Source organism: Euprymna scolopes, chromosome 9 (genome assembly GCF_053919585.1).
Source record: "Euprymna scolopes isolate OS-2025 chromosome 9, ASM5391958v1, whole genome shotgun sequence".
In the NCBI taxonomy this organism is placed as follows: domain Eukaryota; kingdom Metazoa; phylum Mollusca; class Cephalopoda; order Sepiida; family Sepiolidae; genus Euprymna; species Euprymna scolopes.
The window spans coordinates 18,828,619-18,849,190 of NC_136490.1; the positions used below are offsets into that span (position 1 = coordinate 18,828,619).

General features: G+C 32.5%; 1 protein-coding gene across 3 annotated transcripts in view; it reads left to right on the forward strand.

Moving 5' to 3' along the window:
- Nucleotides 1-20,572, forward strand: part of LOC145284452 (serine/threonine-protein kinase 11-interacting protein-like) — a 161,446-nt gene that overhangs the window by 90,818 nt on the left and 50,056 nt on the right. For all 3 annotated transcript variants that reach the window (XM_080133277.1, XM_080133275.1, XM_080133276.1), the window contains 4 exons: nucleotides 2,510-2,766; nucleotides 3,188-3,265; nucleotides 9,570-9,660; nucleotides 15,281-15,386. In XM_080133277.1, the coding sequence (XP_079989403.1) occupies nucleotides 2,510-2,766; nucleotides 3,188-3,265; nucleotides 9,570-9,660; nucleotides 15,281-15,386 (532 nt within the window). The remainder of the gene's footprint in view (nucleotides 1-2,509; nucleotides 2,767-3,187; nucleotides 3,266-9,569; nucleotides 9,661-15,280; nucleotides 15,387-20,572) is intronic.

A 20,572-nucleotide genomic window follows, 5' to 3' on the forward strand; every position in this document is an offset into this window, starting at 1 on the left:
AATTTTTAGATATGTAAAATAAGAAAGGAAAACCAGAGAGGAAATATTTCAAATGCCATTTTTAACTTCCAGCCTCAACACTAAGTTTTCCACAAGGTGTCAATACATAGATCATTTTAATCAAAAAGATGGCCAAATAGAAAAGAAAGAGATATGGTGGCTTATTCATTTTTTACTTTTTTTATGTTTTTTTTTTCTTTGTTTGTGAAGTTAAAAATGTTAGTGGTTTCAAATTGGACATCTTGACACATCTGTAAAGCTTGGGTTCGGAAGGTTGAAGATAATTTACATAAACTTGTATGTTCTTCTGTAAATTTTGAATCTCTAACATTTAAGAGCTCTTTTCATTTTGCCTAATTTTATTTTGTACCTTAGTAATGATACTTAAATATTTAGTTGAAAGGAAACCTTCATCTTCAATGTTTTTTTTTTTTTTTTTTTTTTTTTGAGCAGAGAATCAGCAAGTGGAAGTTCGTTTGTCCGAAATATATTTATGAATTTCAATATAAATTTCAAACAAAATAAATGTCTGTTTATTTTGTAATAAAGCATTGTTTTGGCTTCAAACGTATATGATACATATTTTATTCAAACTCAACCAGCGCTTCTAAGTGTTACCGTAAATGGTTTTTGCGTCCTGTTTATTATTTACTATTATCATTAAGCGTTCCTGTTGCTATTCTCTTTTACGTTTTCTTTTACTTTAGGGTACTTTTAAAAGTCTGTGTTCTTACTTATATGGGTGTGTGTATGCTTTTAGTTCTTGCCTTGAAAGGTCTTGTTGTGTATGTGCAAATAACGTCATGCATAACACACCTGTTTGCCTTGTCCAGCGGATGATATCTTCTGGTCGCTGGTCTCCATCTCGTGGGGTGTGGTCACTGCTGCAGACAGACGCATTGATAACACAAGATGGATTTGAAGCTTCAATTCTTTTAAAGCAAGCCTATCATGTCGGAACCTGGTTGTCTAATTCTCTGCAGCCCAAAAACCAACTCTCACATGTGTCCGTCGACTGGAAGCTTACGACCACAATTTGTTACCCCTAATTTCTGGTGCATCTAACCTAGGTCATTAAAGGTGACTGAGTTTGATGGATGCCAAATCTAACCTGTGACCATGCTAAATCACTGATGGGAAACCCAAAATGCTTATATAACTTCTATTTCTAAAAACTACCTATATAGCATTTAAGCTGGGATTCCCAATACTGCATAAGTCACAAAAATCTTGACGTGACTAAACTCACCGTTCTGAGATTTAAAAAACTACCGTAAAAACAACAAATGGGTTTCTACTTGCTGATTCTCTGCTCCAACAATAATCTGGCAAAAATAAAAAAAAAAGAAAGATATACTGAAAATGAAGGTTTCAATTCAAATATATTTATAAATTTCAATATAAATTTCAAACAAAATAAATGTGTGTTTATTTTGTAATAATGCGTTGTTTTGGCTTCAAACATATATAATACGTATTTTATTTTATTCAAACTCAACCAGCGCTTCTAAGGAACAAAAATCTTAACATGTCTGGTTTATGGCGAAACAATTGTAATATCCGAAAAAATACAAATATAAAGTTATTCCTTATTTTTGGTTTTTGCCAGTGTGTGTGTGTATATATATATATGTGTGTGTGTGTGTGTGTGAAAATTCCAAATTAAGTTTTAAAGCCAAAACAAGTGGAGAATTTTTTTTTCAATAAATAAACATGTTTATTAAAATTAAATTCGATATTTCAATTCATAACAGAATCTTCATCAGGAAAAAGAATTTTTTTTATACTTTTTTTTTTTTTCCTTTTTTCCTTTTTTCTTTTTCCTTTTCCATTTTTTCTTTTTTCTCCTTTCCTTTTTTTCCTTTTTATCCTTTCTTTCCTTTCTTTTTCTACGTACCATTATGGTAGTGGTGGTGCCGCCTAGCACGTTATCCTTCAGAAGTTGTCGAAGGATAGAGTTCAAATGTCCAATCTAGTAGAAATGCTGGTCCAGCGTGTATTTAAGTAATAAAAAGGCAACTGTTTAAAGCACTGTTAATATGGAATGAAAATTTAAAATTAAACGGTTTTAAAGACCAAAACAAGTGCAATTTTTTTATATATTTTTTTTTATTAAAATTAAAATTCAATACTAAAAATACAGTTACAAATTACTGAAGACTTTTACCCACTCATGACTGATGGATTGATGGCATGTAATTCTCGTGGATTAATAAAGAGTTCAATTAGAAACTCTGTACAGATTCCCAAGTTTGACAGAAGGATTCCAGAGTCCAGCAAGATACAAAATAAGTAAAAGGTCAGGTTACATGAGAATAATGTTTAAGATGTCCAAATAATACACCTATTTGTGTTTTCAGTAAAACTTGAAATCTGCTTCAGCAAAAAATTAAAATTGTGTTTGCAAAAATTTTGGCACAAAATGTTCATTTATTTTCATACAAACAAAAACGTTTAAAAAAACTAACCAAGCAATTTTTTTTCTGAGAAACGTAATTTGTTATTTCAGGTGAAGAAACGGAACCGTTTATTGTGAAACGAAGTTTGGATGAAGATGCAGAAGAAATCTTTGTATCTTCAAACGAACGTTTCCTCATTGAAAAAGACCTTCAAGGATGTCAACTTGATAGATTAGACATGAAATGCGTGACTTACATGTCCGTCCTAAAAAACAAAGGGCAAATGGTAGTGAAATTAAAGTTTAATTATGTCAAACAAGATCGGAGAGAAAGAACGTACGTTATGGTTGATAAAGATGAAGCTGACGTAAGTGGCTCTTTTAATTTTTTTATATTAAATATTTTTCCTTTTACCGTCTTTTGCTCTGGGCGTTTGACATCTTGTTTTTTTGTTTACCATTTAAAGAGTTTGTTTAGCTTATTTAGCTCTAAAGAGTTGGCGTAATAATGCTAGTTTTATCATTTCATATTTTTAGATTATGAACAGTAAATATCAGTAAAATTATTTCAGGTTTTGATGTCATGCGAATTTTCAAACCATTAAAAATCTAGAGAAAATATATTAATGCATGAATGCACATAATTTTTATAATTCAACTTTTATATGCAATTACCTGATGCAGTTTTGTAAAGTTCACACATTTGAATATTCTGTTTATTTTTATTTCCTAATGCATTTTTAATCAAAATGTGTACATTTCTTTTTCAATTTTTTTTTTTTTTTTTAGGAGTTGGAAAAAATAATTATGCCTTTCTTAGAGGAACATCAGTTAAAAGTGAATGCAAAAGATGTTTTTCATCTTATGGTTAGTAGATTTTTTGACTCATTTTTTTAGTATGATTTTTCTAAAATTGTCAGATTTTTTTCATATTCTTATATAATTTAAAAAATGAAGAAATTTAGCTGTTGGATGAAACTAATTTAACTTGAAGTTACTTAACAAATTATTAGACAAATTGATTAGATTTTTTTCTTTAATAAACAGATAATTTTCCTGATTACAGAATTCTTAAAAAAAAAAAAAATTGAATATGTAGAACAAAAAAAATTATAAATTGATGAAATCTTTTAATAGGCTTTGGCTATTTTTTTTTTTTTTTTTTTTTTTTTTTTTTAAGATTAAAAAATGTCATCTTCATCAATATTTGAACTTAAAATTTTTCATGTATTCTTGAAAATAATTTAAGTGGTTTGAAAACTTGAATATATAAAAGATTTTTCTCTTTTCTCTCCACACTTTGCGTAAAATACTTGTCAGTAATTTTATCAGTTGTATTTGGAAAGCCTGAAGAAAGGCGATTTGTTTATTTATAATCTAAACTTTACTAATATGGATGACAAAATATAAATATGGATGACAAAACAAGTTGTTTGAGCAAGAAAAAAAAATTAGATAAATAAAAATTTTCTTGAATTTAATTTTTGATTATATCTAAAATAAATTATGGACATTAATTTTTTACATACTACAAAAATGTTATTTAAAATATTGTTTTATACAGTTGTTTATGTACGAGGTGCCTTCAATAAGTTTCCAGACTTTTCGTATGGACACTTTTATTGATAATACACACATGAAACTCTAGTCGCCTTTGAAGTAATCTCCTCCAGCTGCAATGCACTTGTACCGCTCAAACAACTTCTGGAAGGCCCCATGAAAGTTCTCTTGTGTGAGCATGTCAATGATCTTCATCACAGCCTCTTTCATCTCAACCGTCTCATAACGACAGCCCCTAAGATTTTCCTCGAGTTAAGGGAATAACCAAAAGTTACGGGCAGCAATATTTAGACTATAGGGAGGGTGAGGAACTGTCTTGATGGCCATCACGTCTTTCTTTCTGATCTTCTCTGAGCCCCTATAGGACAAACTTTGGATGAATGTTCCACATTGTCAGTTCCTCGTGAATAATTGTGTGTGTATTATAATTGTGTATTATAATTGTGTATTATTCCACACTGACATCAAACTTTACACTTATCGCTCTAGACAGTCCTTATCCATGAAATTTTTATTTGATCAAGAGTCTGACAATTTTAAATGCCTATACAGAAAACGTCTAGAAACTTATTGAATGTACCTTGTGTATATTGTACTTTATTATTAGAGTTTATCTTTATTTGGATTCTATAAAAATTTAAACCTTTCATTTGATAGAATACTTTAATCGCATGAAAATTCAAAATCTCCCCTCAAATTGGTACATCAATATTTTTCATATTTTTTAGAAATTTAGATGTCAGTTGTTTTAATTTCTTTTCAAAAGAAACTAATTTAAACTCAACAATTTGTGATGGAAAAACATGTAAAAATTTATAAATGTTCAAAGTGTCGATTCCCCCCCCCCAATGATCCCCCCCCCCCAATGATTTTTTTTTTTTTTGTTATATACATTATTTAATTGGGATCCATTATTGAGATGAGTATAATTTATTTATTGCGGACTATTATCCTCATCTTTCTTAGTTGTTATTTCACAACGTTTCAGCCAACTATTCCTCTGGCCTTCATCAGGTGGTAACCGCAACTGTATAGGAACTCTGAATCTACTATGGATGGCAGAAATTGCTGAGAATGCAATTACGAGATTCGGAGTTCCTATCTCGTCGCGGTTACCACCTGACGAAGGCCAGAGAAATAGTTGGCCGAAACGTTATGGAACAACTAAGAAAGATGAGGATAATAGTCTGCAATAAATAAATTAATAAATAATACTCATCTCAATAATGAATTCCAATTAAATATATATACTATTCAGTACGGACCCGACCATGGAAGATCAGATAAATAAACCTGGATTTATAAAACTAAAAAATCCAACCTTGATTGCCCTTTGGGGGCGATGGCGCAGTGGATAGAGATGTTGAATCTCTACGGTTCCAGGTGAGAATTGTCTGGAGATAGTGGTTTCAGTCTTATCCAAAGCCGGCCAGAAGCTTACTTGGCCAAAACGTGGTTAGACGACAACTATGGATAGCAGTAATTGCTGAGAATGCAGTTAGGAGATTTGGAATTCCTATCCCATCGCGGTTACCACCTGACGAAGGCCAGAGCAATAGTTGGCCGAAACGTTGTGAAACAACTAAGAAAGATAAGGATAATAGTCCATAATAAATAGATTTTTTTTTTTTTTTTTTTTTTTTGTAAAGGAGAATCTCAGTAAGACTAAAATTTTTTGTACTTGTTTTTAAAGGATAAACTTTTTTTGATATACTTAAGTTCATCATAACGTTTTGGATTTATTATTTGTTACTACTTAGTGAAATTTAATTATTCACAGAAGTTAAAACTTGTTTCTATAACATATTCCATTATATATATATATATATATATATATATATATATGCATTTGTTTCCTTTTATACTTGAAATAGCATAGTTATTCATTTGCTATCATTTACATTATTTCTATTTTTGAAGATCCATGAAATATTTTTTATGATTGCTGTTTTTCAGAATATGTTACTGAAAATGATCAAATCATTTGAGATCCAACAATGTATTCGCACAAATGAAAATAAAACGATGCAAACTTAGCATCAAAATAAAAACTTTTTAGTTTTATTTAAACTAAAACATATTGGGAAGCAAGACTTATATATAATTATGTAAGGCAAAAAAATGTGAAAAGTCTTAAAAATTTGTATTTAAATGTGCAAAATCTGATGTTTTTGTTAACCATAACAAACAAAAACAAGATTTTTTTTTTTTTTTAATACACTGACATCCTTAAAGTTCTATACTTCAATAATGTGTCATTTATTTTGCTGCATACTAGAAAAGCCACAGAATTGTATGTATAGTCCATTAATGAATAAATTTGTTTGAGACATTTAACATCTGAATAATGTCAGCTAATAACTATTTGTGTGTATACATGTATGTGTGTGTGAGGATGAAGATTTGACAGAATATGTTGGTCAATCGAGATAAGGAATAATCAGAAATAAGATGGACCAATTGTAATAAAAGAATAGGCTTTTTTTTTTTTTTTTTTTACAAAGGAGTCACAAGGCTCTGGGGGCACTTGAGGATAAGGGTTAATGAGTGTATAGTAGTCAATGGAACAATACCGTAGTAATTGTTAGTCGTGGAAATTTGCTAAATTGGATTACTTAAAGAGGACAACTCATCAAAAACTTGTTTATGTTGGACTTGAAGACGGCCAAATTGTAGTCAGCTGGAAAGCAGGGAAATGGAAGAGAGTTCCACAGTCGTGCAGTTCTAAGAAAAAAGCATTGTTCATGGAATCTACATTTATATTTAGGCATATATAAAGAGGGGGGGGGCGGGAATTATTGATAGTGGTTTCAGCTAGACAGGTGTTTTTCATAAAAGTTTGATGAAAGGTAGGGGGGGGCATAGATTGGAGCTCAGACGAGCACTTGCCATGAAAATAACGATAAAGTAGAGACAGACTCACAGTGTTTCTTTCGTGGGAAAGAAGTTACAGGGAAGAAAAAAGAGTATCTTCCACTAGGCTACAAAGTCTATTTTGAACTCTCTCAAGGCAGGATAAGGTCTTTCTAGCAGCTCTTGCTCAGATGTGGCAAGTACGTCCATCCTTGGACGTACTTGGCTCTTATACAGGTAAAGAATTGCATCAGCAGTGAGATATCTACTGGAGCCGTAGAATGATCCCACCATTTTTCTAGTATCTCGGCAATGGATTTAATATACATGTTCCAATTCAGATCAGGAGTAAAGGTTAGACAAAGAAGCTTGTCAAAACATGGAGCTTCCCCAAGACAAGAGCCATTCATTTCAATTGATGCCAGACAGAGCGTTGATGATGTAAAGATAGAAGCTTGGTTTTAGATGCATTATAATTAACCAACCACCTCTTTCCCCAAGATTAGTGGAGAGAATCGGAGAACTTGGTTATTTACGGCTTTTCATGTGTTTCCATAGATGATTGTGTTGTCAGCATAAATGTCTACGAATGATCTTGGGATGTGATTTGGGAGATCATTGATCGAGATCAGAAAGAGTTGGGCCTAGGATGGACTCCAACATTAATACTGTGACCTTCTGATTTCTGTCCATCAACCACTACTTTTATGAGCCTATCAAAATAATTGAAAAGACATTTCCAGCTATACTGTATCTGGAGGTCTTTTGGAGTAGATCTTTATGCCATACCCTATCAAAGGCCTTTGATATATCAAGAGCAATTGCTCTAGAAAGGAAGCCTCCATCGAAAGATTCGCTAATCCTATGGGATATAACCGTTAGCACGTCTGCTGTAGATCTAGAGCGAATACTATATTGCATGTCACTAAGGAGGTTATTTTTTGCTGAGGTGGTTGACTACTTCTCTATTTAACAGATTTCAGTAACTTAATTGTGATGCACAAGAGATTTATTGATCTGTACTAAGAGGGAGATGAGTGATCACCTGAATTCTTAAATACAGGGCATACTGATGAGGTTTTCCAGGGTGTTCGAAAGCAATTCTCTTTAAGACAACACTTAAACAGCTTTGTAAGTATGGGAGCTAGTTCTGGTTGAAGCTTTTTCAGCACTATAATTGGAATGTCGTCAGAGCCAGTTGCTTTACTGAAATCAGAATTTTTGATTAGCTTGGTAACATCATGCACAGATATTTGTATGTCGCATAGCACGTTTTCAGATACAGGAGGAAATATGGAGGGTTGGTGGCCTTGATTGCAAAAGGTAGAATTAGCTGCAAAGTTCTTGACAAAAAGTTTGGCTTTGTCCGATGTTAATGAGATTAACTCAGGTCCATTGATGATGGTTGGGATAGACCACACGCTTCTGTAATTATTCAACATCTCAACCATAACAGGCTTTATAATCTATTATAAAACTCAAATTGTTTACTTGGGCATAGAAATCGTCCATTTGATTTGAAAAGTTCTACGCATTAGTAAGTAAAAAAAAAACAAAGCCATGAAAGCTTTTTTAATTCCACAATTTTTTTCGCATTTAAAACATGCAAATAAAAACACTTATATAAGTTTTTGGATATACTGAAAACTAATATCACATTTAAATTTTCCGTAAATAAATAGTTTTCTGGATTCAATGTAATTCCTTATGTTAAGTGGTAGTTATTGTTGTACTCTGAAGTATGTAATGTAATATTTTTGGCACCATTGATATACTCGCTATTCCATAGCTATAACATATACTGATCCAATGGGTTACAGGTAGTCTAGTTTCTGTATAAAATTTATTCTAAGCAAAATATCAAATCTGATCATGACTCCGTGTTAGGATAATTCAACAAAAAGTTGTCATTTTGCTTATTTTTTTTCTTTCCATTTTCATTGTTTATAATTTAACCTCTTGAATATTTTAAAGACAATTCTTGAATTAATGTGAATGTATTTAAAAATTTACTTTGATAAATCTATACGAAAAAATGTAAATAAGAAAATTGTTAAATATCAGTAAACTTGATTAGCAAATTTGGATTATCATTACCATAAGTTGTTAGAATCATACTTATAATCTTTAACATTTATTTTATCTCTCTCTCTCTCTCTCTCTCTCTCTCTCTCTATATATATATATATATATATATATATATATATATATATATATATTCTTTTAACTTTCTTGAAGTTTTACATTTGGATTTTGCCGTCACTGGATTTTTTATCTTCCACCAGACTATCCATTCATGTGTAATCACCTTTTTCTTTACCATATTCCCTCTGCTTAACTTATTTTGTTTTCAAGTAAGATCTTTGACTTACTTGTTGTTTCATCAAATACTTCTGCATGCAAAATCCGATCCCGCATTTTGCTGATTCCTACCCTCTGATGAGAAGGAGAGTATTTCTTCGAAACTCCGCGGATTAAGGACTATCCATTTATCTAGTGTTTCCTTTTTAGATTAAATATGTTTTTAACTCATTTCTAAGTGTTTTTTAACATATTTTACTGTTTGCTCATATTATAAGCTCTATTTCCTATTTGGTTTTATTGAGCTTTTATATCTGGCTGAGATAATTTTATAAATATTAATTCTTTAATATTTATAATTTACTTTAATTTTACCATCTTTGATCATTTTGGTAAATTCAATTGTAATTTTCATTTTATATATATAAATATAATTTTATTTATTTTTTTTTTTTAGTGCTTGAAATGTTCCTATAATTTTACCAAAGTTGTGGAAGCTGCTAATAAAACACTGATTTCCAAAGGTTCTCCAAAAAAGGCAACAAAAGGTTTGGAACTGTTTGCATTTGTTTCATAAAAATATCAAATTATATTGACCATTTCACTTTTATTTTTAAGTATCCATTCAAAACAATTCCATTTAAAAAAGTTTTTTTTTATTTACTTATTCTATTATATAAAAGCAAAATGGTGTGAGCGTTTGTGTATGTCCATGAAAGCCTATTTTTGTTACGGTCGTGCATCGGTTAGATTCCAGGAGAGGTTTCCTTATACTTCCTATATCGTAATATTTTAGATTTGCAGACAGGCATTGTCTCTTTTTTAAAACTAAAAAAAATTCCCTTATTTTGAGTGTTTGTCTTTCTCGTATAAATAAAGCAAAACTTATCGAAGCAAACATAAGTGCCTCCTGGCCTGAAACATTTTGAAGTCAATTAGGTTTGATCAATGTACCGGAAACCCTTCATATCAGACAATTTCTATTTATTTGGATACTTCCCAGAGTTCCACCTTTTCTTCTGGTGTGTGTGTGTGGGGAAAACAAACAAACAAACAAACAAACAAATAAATAAAATGGCAGAAAGCAGGAAGCTTAACTGGCCTCCGGCCAGATTTAAAAGCAACGATTATTTCTGTGCATGCGTGATTCTTAATTACCAACTCATTCATTTAACTATCCGCTATGGCGTAATGGTTAGTGAGAAGGCCTAATTACCCTATGTTTTTAGAGTTCAATCCCACCTCTCTGCCTCTCTATCTTTTTTTTTTTTTTTCTTTTTCGTCACCAAAAGTTAATTACCAACTCTTTTTTTTTCACTTTCTTTTCCTCTTTCGCGGTACGGGTTCGAGCCTGCCCACTAGCAGTTTTTTTTTTTTTTAATCACCTCCAAACACCTGGGCAACCCTGGGCACACCGGCTAGTCTATTATATGAATCTCAGTCATCTGTTTTTGTGTTTGTGTCCGCTAAAAAATTTTGTCGTCTGCATCGTACAGGCACGAATGCAGTATTGTTAGAAGAGTGATCATAATATCGAAAAATTGGAAAAAGTTCATTATTTTGTGTAGAAATGTCATTTTATTGGGGGGGGGGGGCAAATAAAAACCTTGCTTTCAATGCTGTTTGAAAACTGCACATGTGTGAACCGTCATTATATTCTTTGGTTTTAAATAGCAAAATTTGTGACATTCTCACGGGCCCATCGATAACACGTTTACTTACCAACTAAAGTTATACGAGTTTGCACCCACATGCGTAATTTTTTCTTTTTGCTTTCAATTTTGCTTCTGACTGATGGCACTCAAGTCTTTTTAAATGACCGGGCAATTCTTGGACCCCCATCCCCCGCTAGTCACATATAAGACAATATCAATTTTCTTTTGTCCTGATAATAGGAAAAAGATTAAAGTAATATTTTATTTAAATATATAATCCATTTATTTAGATACATAATCCGTTTATTTAAATATAATGAATTTGAGAATATTTTTTATAGAATGATGAATATTTTGAAAGTTATATGGTTTTAAAATTAATCCTATCCCGAGTATTCTTTTTGTGGTGCCCAATCAACTCTTCCATCTATAATATAAATCTCACCTCTCTGTTTAAATGAATGTATGTATGTTTATATGTCTGCATAAAACTTTTGACAGAAGTGACAGATGTTCACGAGATTGGTATCGTTTTGAAGCTCAACTCTTTGGACGACAAATATCGAAAAATTGGCTGAAAACATTAATTGCTTCACCCTCAACTGGGCATGTTTCTACAAGGAATGGTTGCTTTTTTCACCGATATTTTCAAAAGTCATCCCCTCTTTTCAATTGTCTAGCCCTAATGTAAACCTTCACCACTTCCAGTTTGGCAATGGATGCAACGGCAAAGAAGTCATGTTTTTTTTTGTTTTTTTTTTTTTACGTTCTTTTCCTCCTTCATGGTACGGCTTTCAGCATGCCTGCCCACTACCACTTAAAAAAAAATTTTTTTTGCTGAACACACACCTCCAAACGCCCGGGCAACGCTGGGCACCCAGTCTTAACTATAAAGACCTAGAGTCTCTGTCTCTTGGTGGTTATGCTCGGGTCTTGCACTTGTGGTGGTCGGATGGCGTATCCAAACACTATTCATTTGTTGTATATGCTTTCCTGCTGAATATATTTTGTTTCCACTAATTACTAAGTTATGTCTTTCTTCTGGGTCCTTACAAAATCATAATTTTCTTGAATTTTAAAAGAAACTTGTCTCCCATAGCTGCTTTAGGTTAGAAGGGCACTTTCATGATCGCTTCCATTGTTTTGCCCACAAAATTTTATTCTATCACATATGATAGATTTAAAGTTTAAAAAATGTTTATGCTTTCATATTTTCTATTATAGATTTGGGAACACTTTTCCCCAGTAAATTTTACGTAAGAAAACACTTATAGATTTCATGAAGATTCTTACTTTTTTTTTTTTTTCTATAAGCAACACGCATAATTATTATGCCAAAAACTGTTTTAATTTATATTTCTCACCACATTAGTTTTGTAAAGTGAAATTTTGTTTGCAACTGGAATCCTTTACAGGGTTTTTTTTTTTTTTTTTTTTCCAAAAGTAAAACCTTTTTTTTTTTTTTTTTTTTCCAAAAGTAAAACCTTTTTTTTTTTTCAAAAGTAAAACCTTTTTTTTTTTTTTTACTCAAAGTTAAAGAGCTATGAAGACGGAAGTGATACTATTAAAAGAGCAATCTTTTGTGCTCCAGAATTTATTTTTCTACACATTCACCACCATTTTCAAATATTGTAGCCATGAACAAGTAATCTAAAATATTTGTTTAAGGTTATGTCGTCTGTGTGCAGGCTCTTCACTGTCTACTTTATAACAGCTAAAAAAAATGCAATTTTACCAAATTTTCCGTAAAAATTACTTTTAACTATAATCTTCTACTCTATGATTTCTTTTGTAATTTTTGAACATATTACTATTTTCTACATGACAGTTAAATATGTAATATTGTTTTTGCTTAAAATGACATATTTAAAAAAAAATTGATCTGTTGACTCTATCTTAACAAGCACAAAAAAAAAAAAATTCCACTTCTGAAAAATGTTTATACAATTTTTGTTTTTGACAATATTAAAAAAAAAAAAAAAAAAAAAAAAAAAACTGTTAAGATGTCATTAAAACACTTTCTTGGTCGCCTCGTTCTGCTTACTGCATGAGTATTTGTTGTATTCTCGTGCTGCATAAATGTTAGGATTGATTTTCAACTTTGTTTTGAATATCAAACATGTGCATAAGGAAAAGATGGGTATTAGTCCATAATGGTTGCTGGCACTAAAAACTTAATGTTTAACTTGCAGTTTCAATTTTTTTTCAAAGATTATTGAATAAAAAAAAATAAAGTCAGATAACAAAGTAGTGAAGTATCAGTTATAAAATCCTCCCTTCAACTAACAGTAATTATTTTAAGCTCCTTGAGGAAGGCCAAACACTCTGGGAGAAATATAAAATTTCTAGGCAATATGTGAAGTTCCTTCCCCACTTGGGAGCGAATATTCTCTGAAACTATGAGGTGCCTTCAATAACATTCCAGACTTTTCGTATGCACACTTTTATTGATAGGACACATGACACTCTAGTCCCCTTCGAAATGATCTCCTCCGGCTGCAATGCACTTGTTGTACCATTCCAACAACTTCTGGAAGGCCCTATGGAAGTCTTCTTATTTAAGCATGTCAATGACCCTCGCCACAGCCTTTTTCATCTCCTCAATTGTCTCATGATGACACCTTCTAAAGTTTTCCTTGAGCTTAGGGAATAACCAAAAGTCAAAAAGAGCAAGGTCTGGACTATAGAAAGGGTGTCTCGATACCCATCTTGGTCAAATAGTCTGTGACAAGGATGAAGTTGTGGACTGGTGCATTCACACAAATCTTTTAAATGGTGGGATCTTTCTATCGATCCAGTAGATATCTCACTGCTGATGCTATTCTCTATCTATATAAGAGCCAGGTACGTCCAAGGATGGAATACTGTTGCCACATCTGGGCAGGAGCTGCTAGAAAGGACTTGTCCTGCCTTGATAGAGTTCAAAATAGACTTCGTAGCCTCGTAGGAGATGTCCTTTTCTCCTCCTTACAACCTCTATCTCACAGAAGAGATGTTGCGAGTTTGTCTCTGATGTATCGTTATTTTCATGGAAAGTGTTCAACTGAGCTTCAATCTATGGTCCCCCCTCGCCAAACTTTCACAAGAAACACTCGTCTAGCTGTAAACACTATCAATAATTTCCCCCACTCTTTATCTGTGCCTAAACCTAAACGTAGATTCCATGAACAAAGCTTCTTTCTTAGAACTGCACGCCTGTGGAATTGTCTTCCGTTTTCCTGCTTTCCGGCTGACTACAATATGGTTGTGTTCAAGTCTAAAGTAAATAAGTTCTTGATGAGCCGTTCCATATAAGTTATTAAATTTACCAAATTTTCATTACTAATGATTACTATATTGACCAACTTCTACTGTACACTCTTTAACCCTTATCCTTGAGTGGCCTCTGGGCCTTGATAATGTGGTGATGCCTTTGTAAAAAAAAAAAAAAAAAAAAAAATCTTCAGTTCCTCGCCAATAATTGTATGAAGAGTTCCCACACTGACATCAAACTGCACTTATTGTCTCTATAGATGCACAATGGCCCTTATCCATGAAATTCTTTATTTGACCAATTAACTCTGGTGGTATGCAAGATGCTCCAAAAGCATACTGAAGCATTCCTGAGGCATTTTTTCCCAGTTTAAAACAAACTTTTATTGCATATCGTTCTTCTAATATGTCCTCACATCCAGATTGCATTTTTGAAATTCACTAGCTGTGACAATCAGGCTTTAGTAAGGTGCATTGCAATTCCTGCTGTAGCTGTTCATTTGAACCTAAAATCATGAAAATTAGTCAGTCATCTAATAAGAGGTATAGCCTTAACATACTGAATTTTCAATAGTCTACCACGATTTTAAATGCCTGTATATAAAAGTCTGGAAACTTATTTAAGGCACCTTGTATATTCATAAAAGATAAATAGGGTTTATTTCTCTCTTTCATGTAGTTGTCACAACAGCTCCATTGATAAGGAGGTTGGATAAAAGTCAGTGTTGGTTAGTTCAAGCTTTGAATCCTGGCAAAATACTTCTTATATATTTACACATTAATGATGATTGGTGTGAACATGAAACACGTCTGGATATTAAATAATTAAAAAATATTAAATAATTAAAAAATAATATTGAATGATTAAAAAATAATGAAATATATAATTTCTTGGATTGAGTTCATCTTGGTTGCCGGGTAATATTTAAAAAACTTTTTTTTTTTTTTTTTTTCATTATTACATTTTCACCCCAAACAAGGCATGCTGCCACTTAATATAAACAAAAACTTTACAAATATCGCATTGATTCCATTTTAGGTAATAAGTACTATTTTTACCACTATGGTTTGTTTATGGTTAAAACAAAAATTGATTATTTCAATGTTTCTATTTATTTTTTACTTTAAACACAAATTAAAATGATAGGATGATCTTGAGTAACATTTGATCATTTAAATCAATAATCTGTTTATTTTTCAAATTGTAACTTTTTTCTCTTTTACTGATTAATAAAATAAAAAAAATTTGTTCTGTTTTTAGATATTTGTCCAAAATGCCAAAGTTACAATGTTGTTTGTCAGCCAGCTGGTTCTGTCAGAAGAGACGAACCACCACAGAAATCTTCAGTTTTTGCACTCTTCTCTTCGTAAGTTTCTGCTTTCTTCATTTTCATTCTTACAATTTTCTTGCCATTTTATGACTTCTGAAGCTCTTTTGGAATCTAAACTTGGGACTTTTTCATTTGTAGTAATATACTATTTTTACCTGTTGGCCCTTAAAGGGTAATCGCCCCGTGGGTGGGGCATTAGAATACACCAACTGCCCCCCACCCCATCCCGGGGGCCACCTGTTGACCGTGGGTGGCAACTCGTAATGCTTAAGGATGGGATCCTGGTGGTTGAGCAGATCATGTTCAAGGTCCTATTAGGACAAGAGATACAACACACCACTTTGGCCCTTACTTGGGCTAAAACAGGTGGTTGGATAGGCCTGATCCAATCAATCGGTTGGTTATGGCTGGCACTAAATCAGACAAACACAAGAAAATACACTCCTGCTCCCCACATTTGGCAATAAACTGATTTAGTAAGTGGTGGCTGAAGGCTAATCAACTTGCTGAAGAATGGATAAAACATGGCTGGAAAACCAACATCTTTTCTAGAAATGAGGCCATTAGAAAAGACTAAGGAACATGGGTGCTTGAGTCTATCGGCAGGAACAGTATACTTCTCCTGTATCCTTGTGTTGGGGTGGATGGCTTCCCCTCCGCCCTCAACACTTCCCACATAGAGCTCCGAGGCGTGTGGGGAGCAGGAGAAATGAAAAATCCAAAATAAATAAAAAGCCTCAAAAAAGAAACCATTGTGAAGTTTCAGACAAATCTAGTTCAGATTCAGAAACGGAATCACAAACCAAAATCTACTTCAAAATCAACCTTATTTCATAATTATTGAAGCAACCGAAGGAGAACTGATCACAAAAGTGTCCTCCTTCAACGTAGAGAAACTTTTTTTCAAGTATCAAACGAAAAATGGTCAAGAAACTAAATAACAGCACGCCACTAGTGGAAGTAGAAATCCAAAAATATATTATAGAAATCTTCAAATGGAGACTTTTTAACAACCAAAAAGTAAAAATATACCTCTTAAAATGCTGAATACTAGTAAAGGAGTGACAAAGAGTTCAGAACTATCCCTGTGCTCCTTGGAAGAAATCAAAATTAACCTAAGAAATCCAAATTTTATCGATGTCAAAAGAATCCAGATTAAAAAATATGGTGAAACCATTGATACAAACTCCTACATCCTAACTTTTAATACCCATCAAATTCCAAGTAACATCAAAAATAGGATATGAAAAAATAAACATAGAACCATACATACCAAACCCTCTCAGATGCTACAACTGTCAAAAGTACAGACACCATCAAGATCGGTGCAGATGTTCTCCAGTATGCATGAGGTGTGGAGAAAACTAGACCCATACAGAATGCCAAAAAGGCCATAGTGCAAACTCAAAAGAATATGACAAATGGAAGAAAGAAAAAGAAATTACTAAAATAAATTATTCCAAAAATATAAGCTTCCAAGAAGCTCGTAACCTAGCTGAAAATACAAGGTTCTCCGAAATAACCAAAAAAAAAACCATACAGCATACCACTGGACTAAATAACCAAACAACAAAAGCAAACCTATCAAACATCAAACCGGAAGACATGAAATTACTCAATGAAATAAAGGAATTAATGGAAGAGTTAAAAAAAAAAATAAAATAAAAAATAAATAAAAAAAATATAAAACAAATCAACATCGAAAATAAAGATTACAAAACTGAACAAAATTCACAGATCAAAACTCAACTCAAAAGACCCATAAAACCCCAAAATGCTACAACACTCACAGAAACAACCCCTCTCACCAAAAAAAAAAAAAAAAGAAAAAGACAGACACCAAAAAGTGCCCATGAAGGCAAAGGAAACAAACCACCAACCAACAAAGAAGTTAAAACCAAAATAAACAGACCATGTTCAACTTTCAGACCGAGACTCAATCCAAAACAGATTTAAGGAAATGGACACAGAAGATCGAAGATCAGACACAACAACTAACAAAAGTTAAAAATACATAAAATCAAACCATAACCCAAAAAATCATCCCATGGGACTGCCAGGGCCTAAAACCTAACATAAATGACCTGTTACTTTTTATAACAAACCATCAACCAGCCATCATATGTCTCCAAGAAACCTTTTTAAAAGTTGAAGATAAAAAATAAAAAATTACAAACACATCCACAATACACAAGAGAGCCTCTAGAGGAGCATCTATACATATTAGAAATAATATCCCACAAAGCAAAAAAGATCTAAAAACTAATATTCAACCCATACCTTCATCCCGCTTCAGGCACCTACTCAGCATTAGATCTATCTTTGTGTGACCCTACTATCCTCATGGACTACAACTGGAAGGTTCTAGAAGATTCATGAGGTAGCAACAATTTTCCTATGATTTTAACAAATCTGAAAGAAACAAAAATCCATCTCTCCCAATGAAAAAAAAAAAGAAGCAAATTGGGAGGAATATAAAAAAAAATGCCAACAAAAACTCTCAGAAGGAAAACCCAAATCAATCTATAGGATACTTTTCTAAAACATTACCAGCCATTGCACATGAATCTATACCTAAAAGTAGCAAAACTAACAAACAACAAAGACCCTGGTTTAACGATGAATTCCAAAAAGCAATTCGCCAACATAAAGTTGCGTTACGAAAATTCAACTTCGAACCAACAAAGTATAATTTAAACCTTTTTAAGCAATAGCTCGTAAAGTTATCAGAGAAGCAAAAAGAACATCATGGAAAGATTATATAAATAAAATAAACTCAAATACAAACCCCAAACAAGTGTGGAACATTGTAAGGAAAATTTCGAGCAAAAACTCACCCTCCCCTTGAAATCATCTCCTATAAAACATTAAAATAAGAGACAAAAAATATACCAAATCTTCTTGCTGAAACCTTTCAAAACAATTCCCCCAGTAAAAATTAGTGAATTCTTCCAAAAGACAAAACAAGATGCAAAAAAAGATAAATTTCAGCTCAAACAACAAAGAATACAACTATCCTTTTACTAAAAATGAACTCCTAAAAGCCATCAATGAAGCACATAATACAGCTACCGGTCTTTTATACATGCTCAACAAAATATGGTTCAAGGGAAAACTACCCAATAGCTGGAAACATACTATCATGGTCCCCACCCCTAAACCAGAGAAAGACAATTCAGATCCACAAAAATTCAGACCAATTGAATTGACAAGTTGTCTCTGCAAAACATTCAAAAGAATGATAAATAAATGACTGAATTGCTATCTGGAAACCGACTCAGTTGCCAACATACAAAGTGGTTTTAGAAACAAAAGAGGAATGATGGGCAACATAATTCGATTGGAGACCTTTATCAAAGAAGCATTCATTAAAAAAGAACATGCAATAGCTATCTTTTTTGATTTAGAAAAGGCATATGATACAATATGGCGACAGGGTATAATAAAAGACCTTTACAACCTTGGATTAAAGGACAGACAACCCATACTGATAAAAGATTTTCTATCTGATAGAAGTTTTAAAATAAGAATCGGACCAACCCTATCAGACACAAAATACAGGAAGGAGTCCCACAAGGATGTGTTTTATCAGTTCCACTCTTTCATATAAGAATTAATAATATTGTAAATTGTCTGAACAATTAGATAAATGGCTCCTTATATGTGGATGCCCTTGTAATCTGCCATAGATCCAAAAATATTCATACCTCAGAACGGCAACTACAAATGTGCATAAACAAACTAACACAATGGACAACAGCAAATGGCTTTAAATTTTCAACAACCAAAACTAAATGTGTCCATTTCTGTAATCATAGAAAAATGCACAATGACCCTATTCTCAACCTAAAAGGAACAAAAATCGAAATAGCTGACCAACATAAATTTCTGAGACTTATTTTTGATAAAAAAACTCTCCTTCATCCCTCACTTAAAATAGTAAAAAAATAAAATGTTTCGAAACTCTACAACTATTAAGGGTTATAGCAAATACTAAGTGGCATGGATGAGTGGGGATCAGACTGCTCATCACTCTTAAAATTATATAGAACCCTAATAAGAATCAAACTAGATTATGGAAGCTTCCTATATGGTTTAACCAGAAAAAAATTACCTTAAAACTCTAGATTCTATCCATCACACAGGATTAAGACTTTCCTTGGGTGCATTCAAAACCTCCCTGATAGAAAGCTTATATGCTGAAGCATATGAACCCCTACTAAAATTAAGATATGAAAAATTAGGCTTATAATATGTAAAACTAAAATCAAACCCCAAAAATTCTGCATTTTCAATGCCAACTACACAAATCTATTCAAAAAAAGAAAATTCAATTAAACCCTTTAGTCTCTACATGAACGAAACAATAAAACCACTTAATGGACGAAACCAGCATCTACGAGGAAAATGTCACAAAACTTGCATCCTGGCTGTTAAATCAACCTAAAGTCATACTGGACCTGACAATATAAATCCAATACTCATCCTGCAGACTATAGAGAAAAACTAAACATTCTGGATACTTACCCAAATTGGACACACGTACACAGATGGTTCCAAAGATCAAAACAAAGTGGGATGTGCCGCTATTTCAGGAAACACTATTCAGCAGAAAAGGTTACCAAATAACTCCTATCTATAGTGCAGAAATTACAACCATAAACTAGGCTCTAAATATTATCACCAACCAAAACTAAAAAAATTCAATATTTGTAGACTCATTATCAGTACTTGAATCATAAAAAAAATAAAAAATGAAACAATCTTTTACTAATCAAACTGTTACAAAGGATCCATCCTATCATACAAGACAAAACTTTCTTCTGTTGGATTCCTAGACACTATGGTTTCCGTGGAAATAAAAAAGCTAACATGGCGGCCAAAATTCCTTAAAAATCCAAATAAGTGACATAAAGGTCCTATATACGGACTACAAACCCTCAGTAAACAATTTTATCACAAAGACATAGCAAGAAAACTGAAAACAAACTCTTCCAAATTATGCCTATACTTAAAAAAAAAACACACAACAAAAAAAAAACACTAAATCCCAGAAAATCACGTAAAGAAGTAGTTTTATCACATATCCGGATAGGACACACATACATAACTCATACATAGTAAAAAGTGAAGAACCTCCCAAATGTATACCATGTCATGAACCTTATACGGTGAAACACCTTTTATTTGACTGCTATGACCTCACACAAATTCGTCAATAC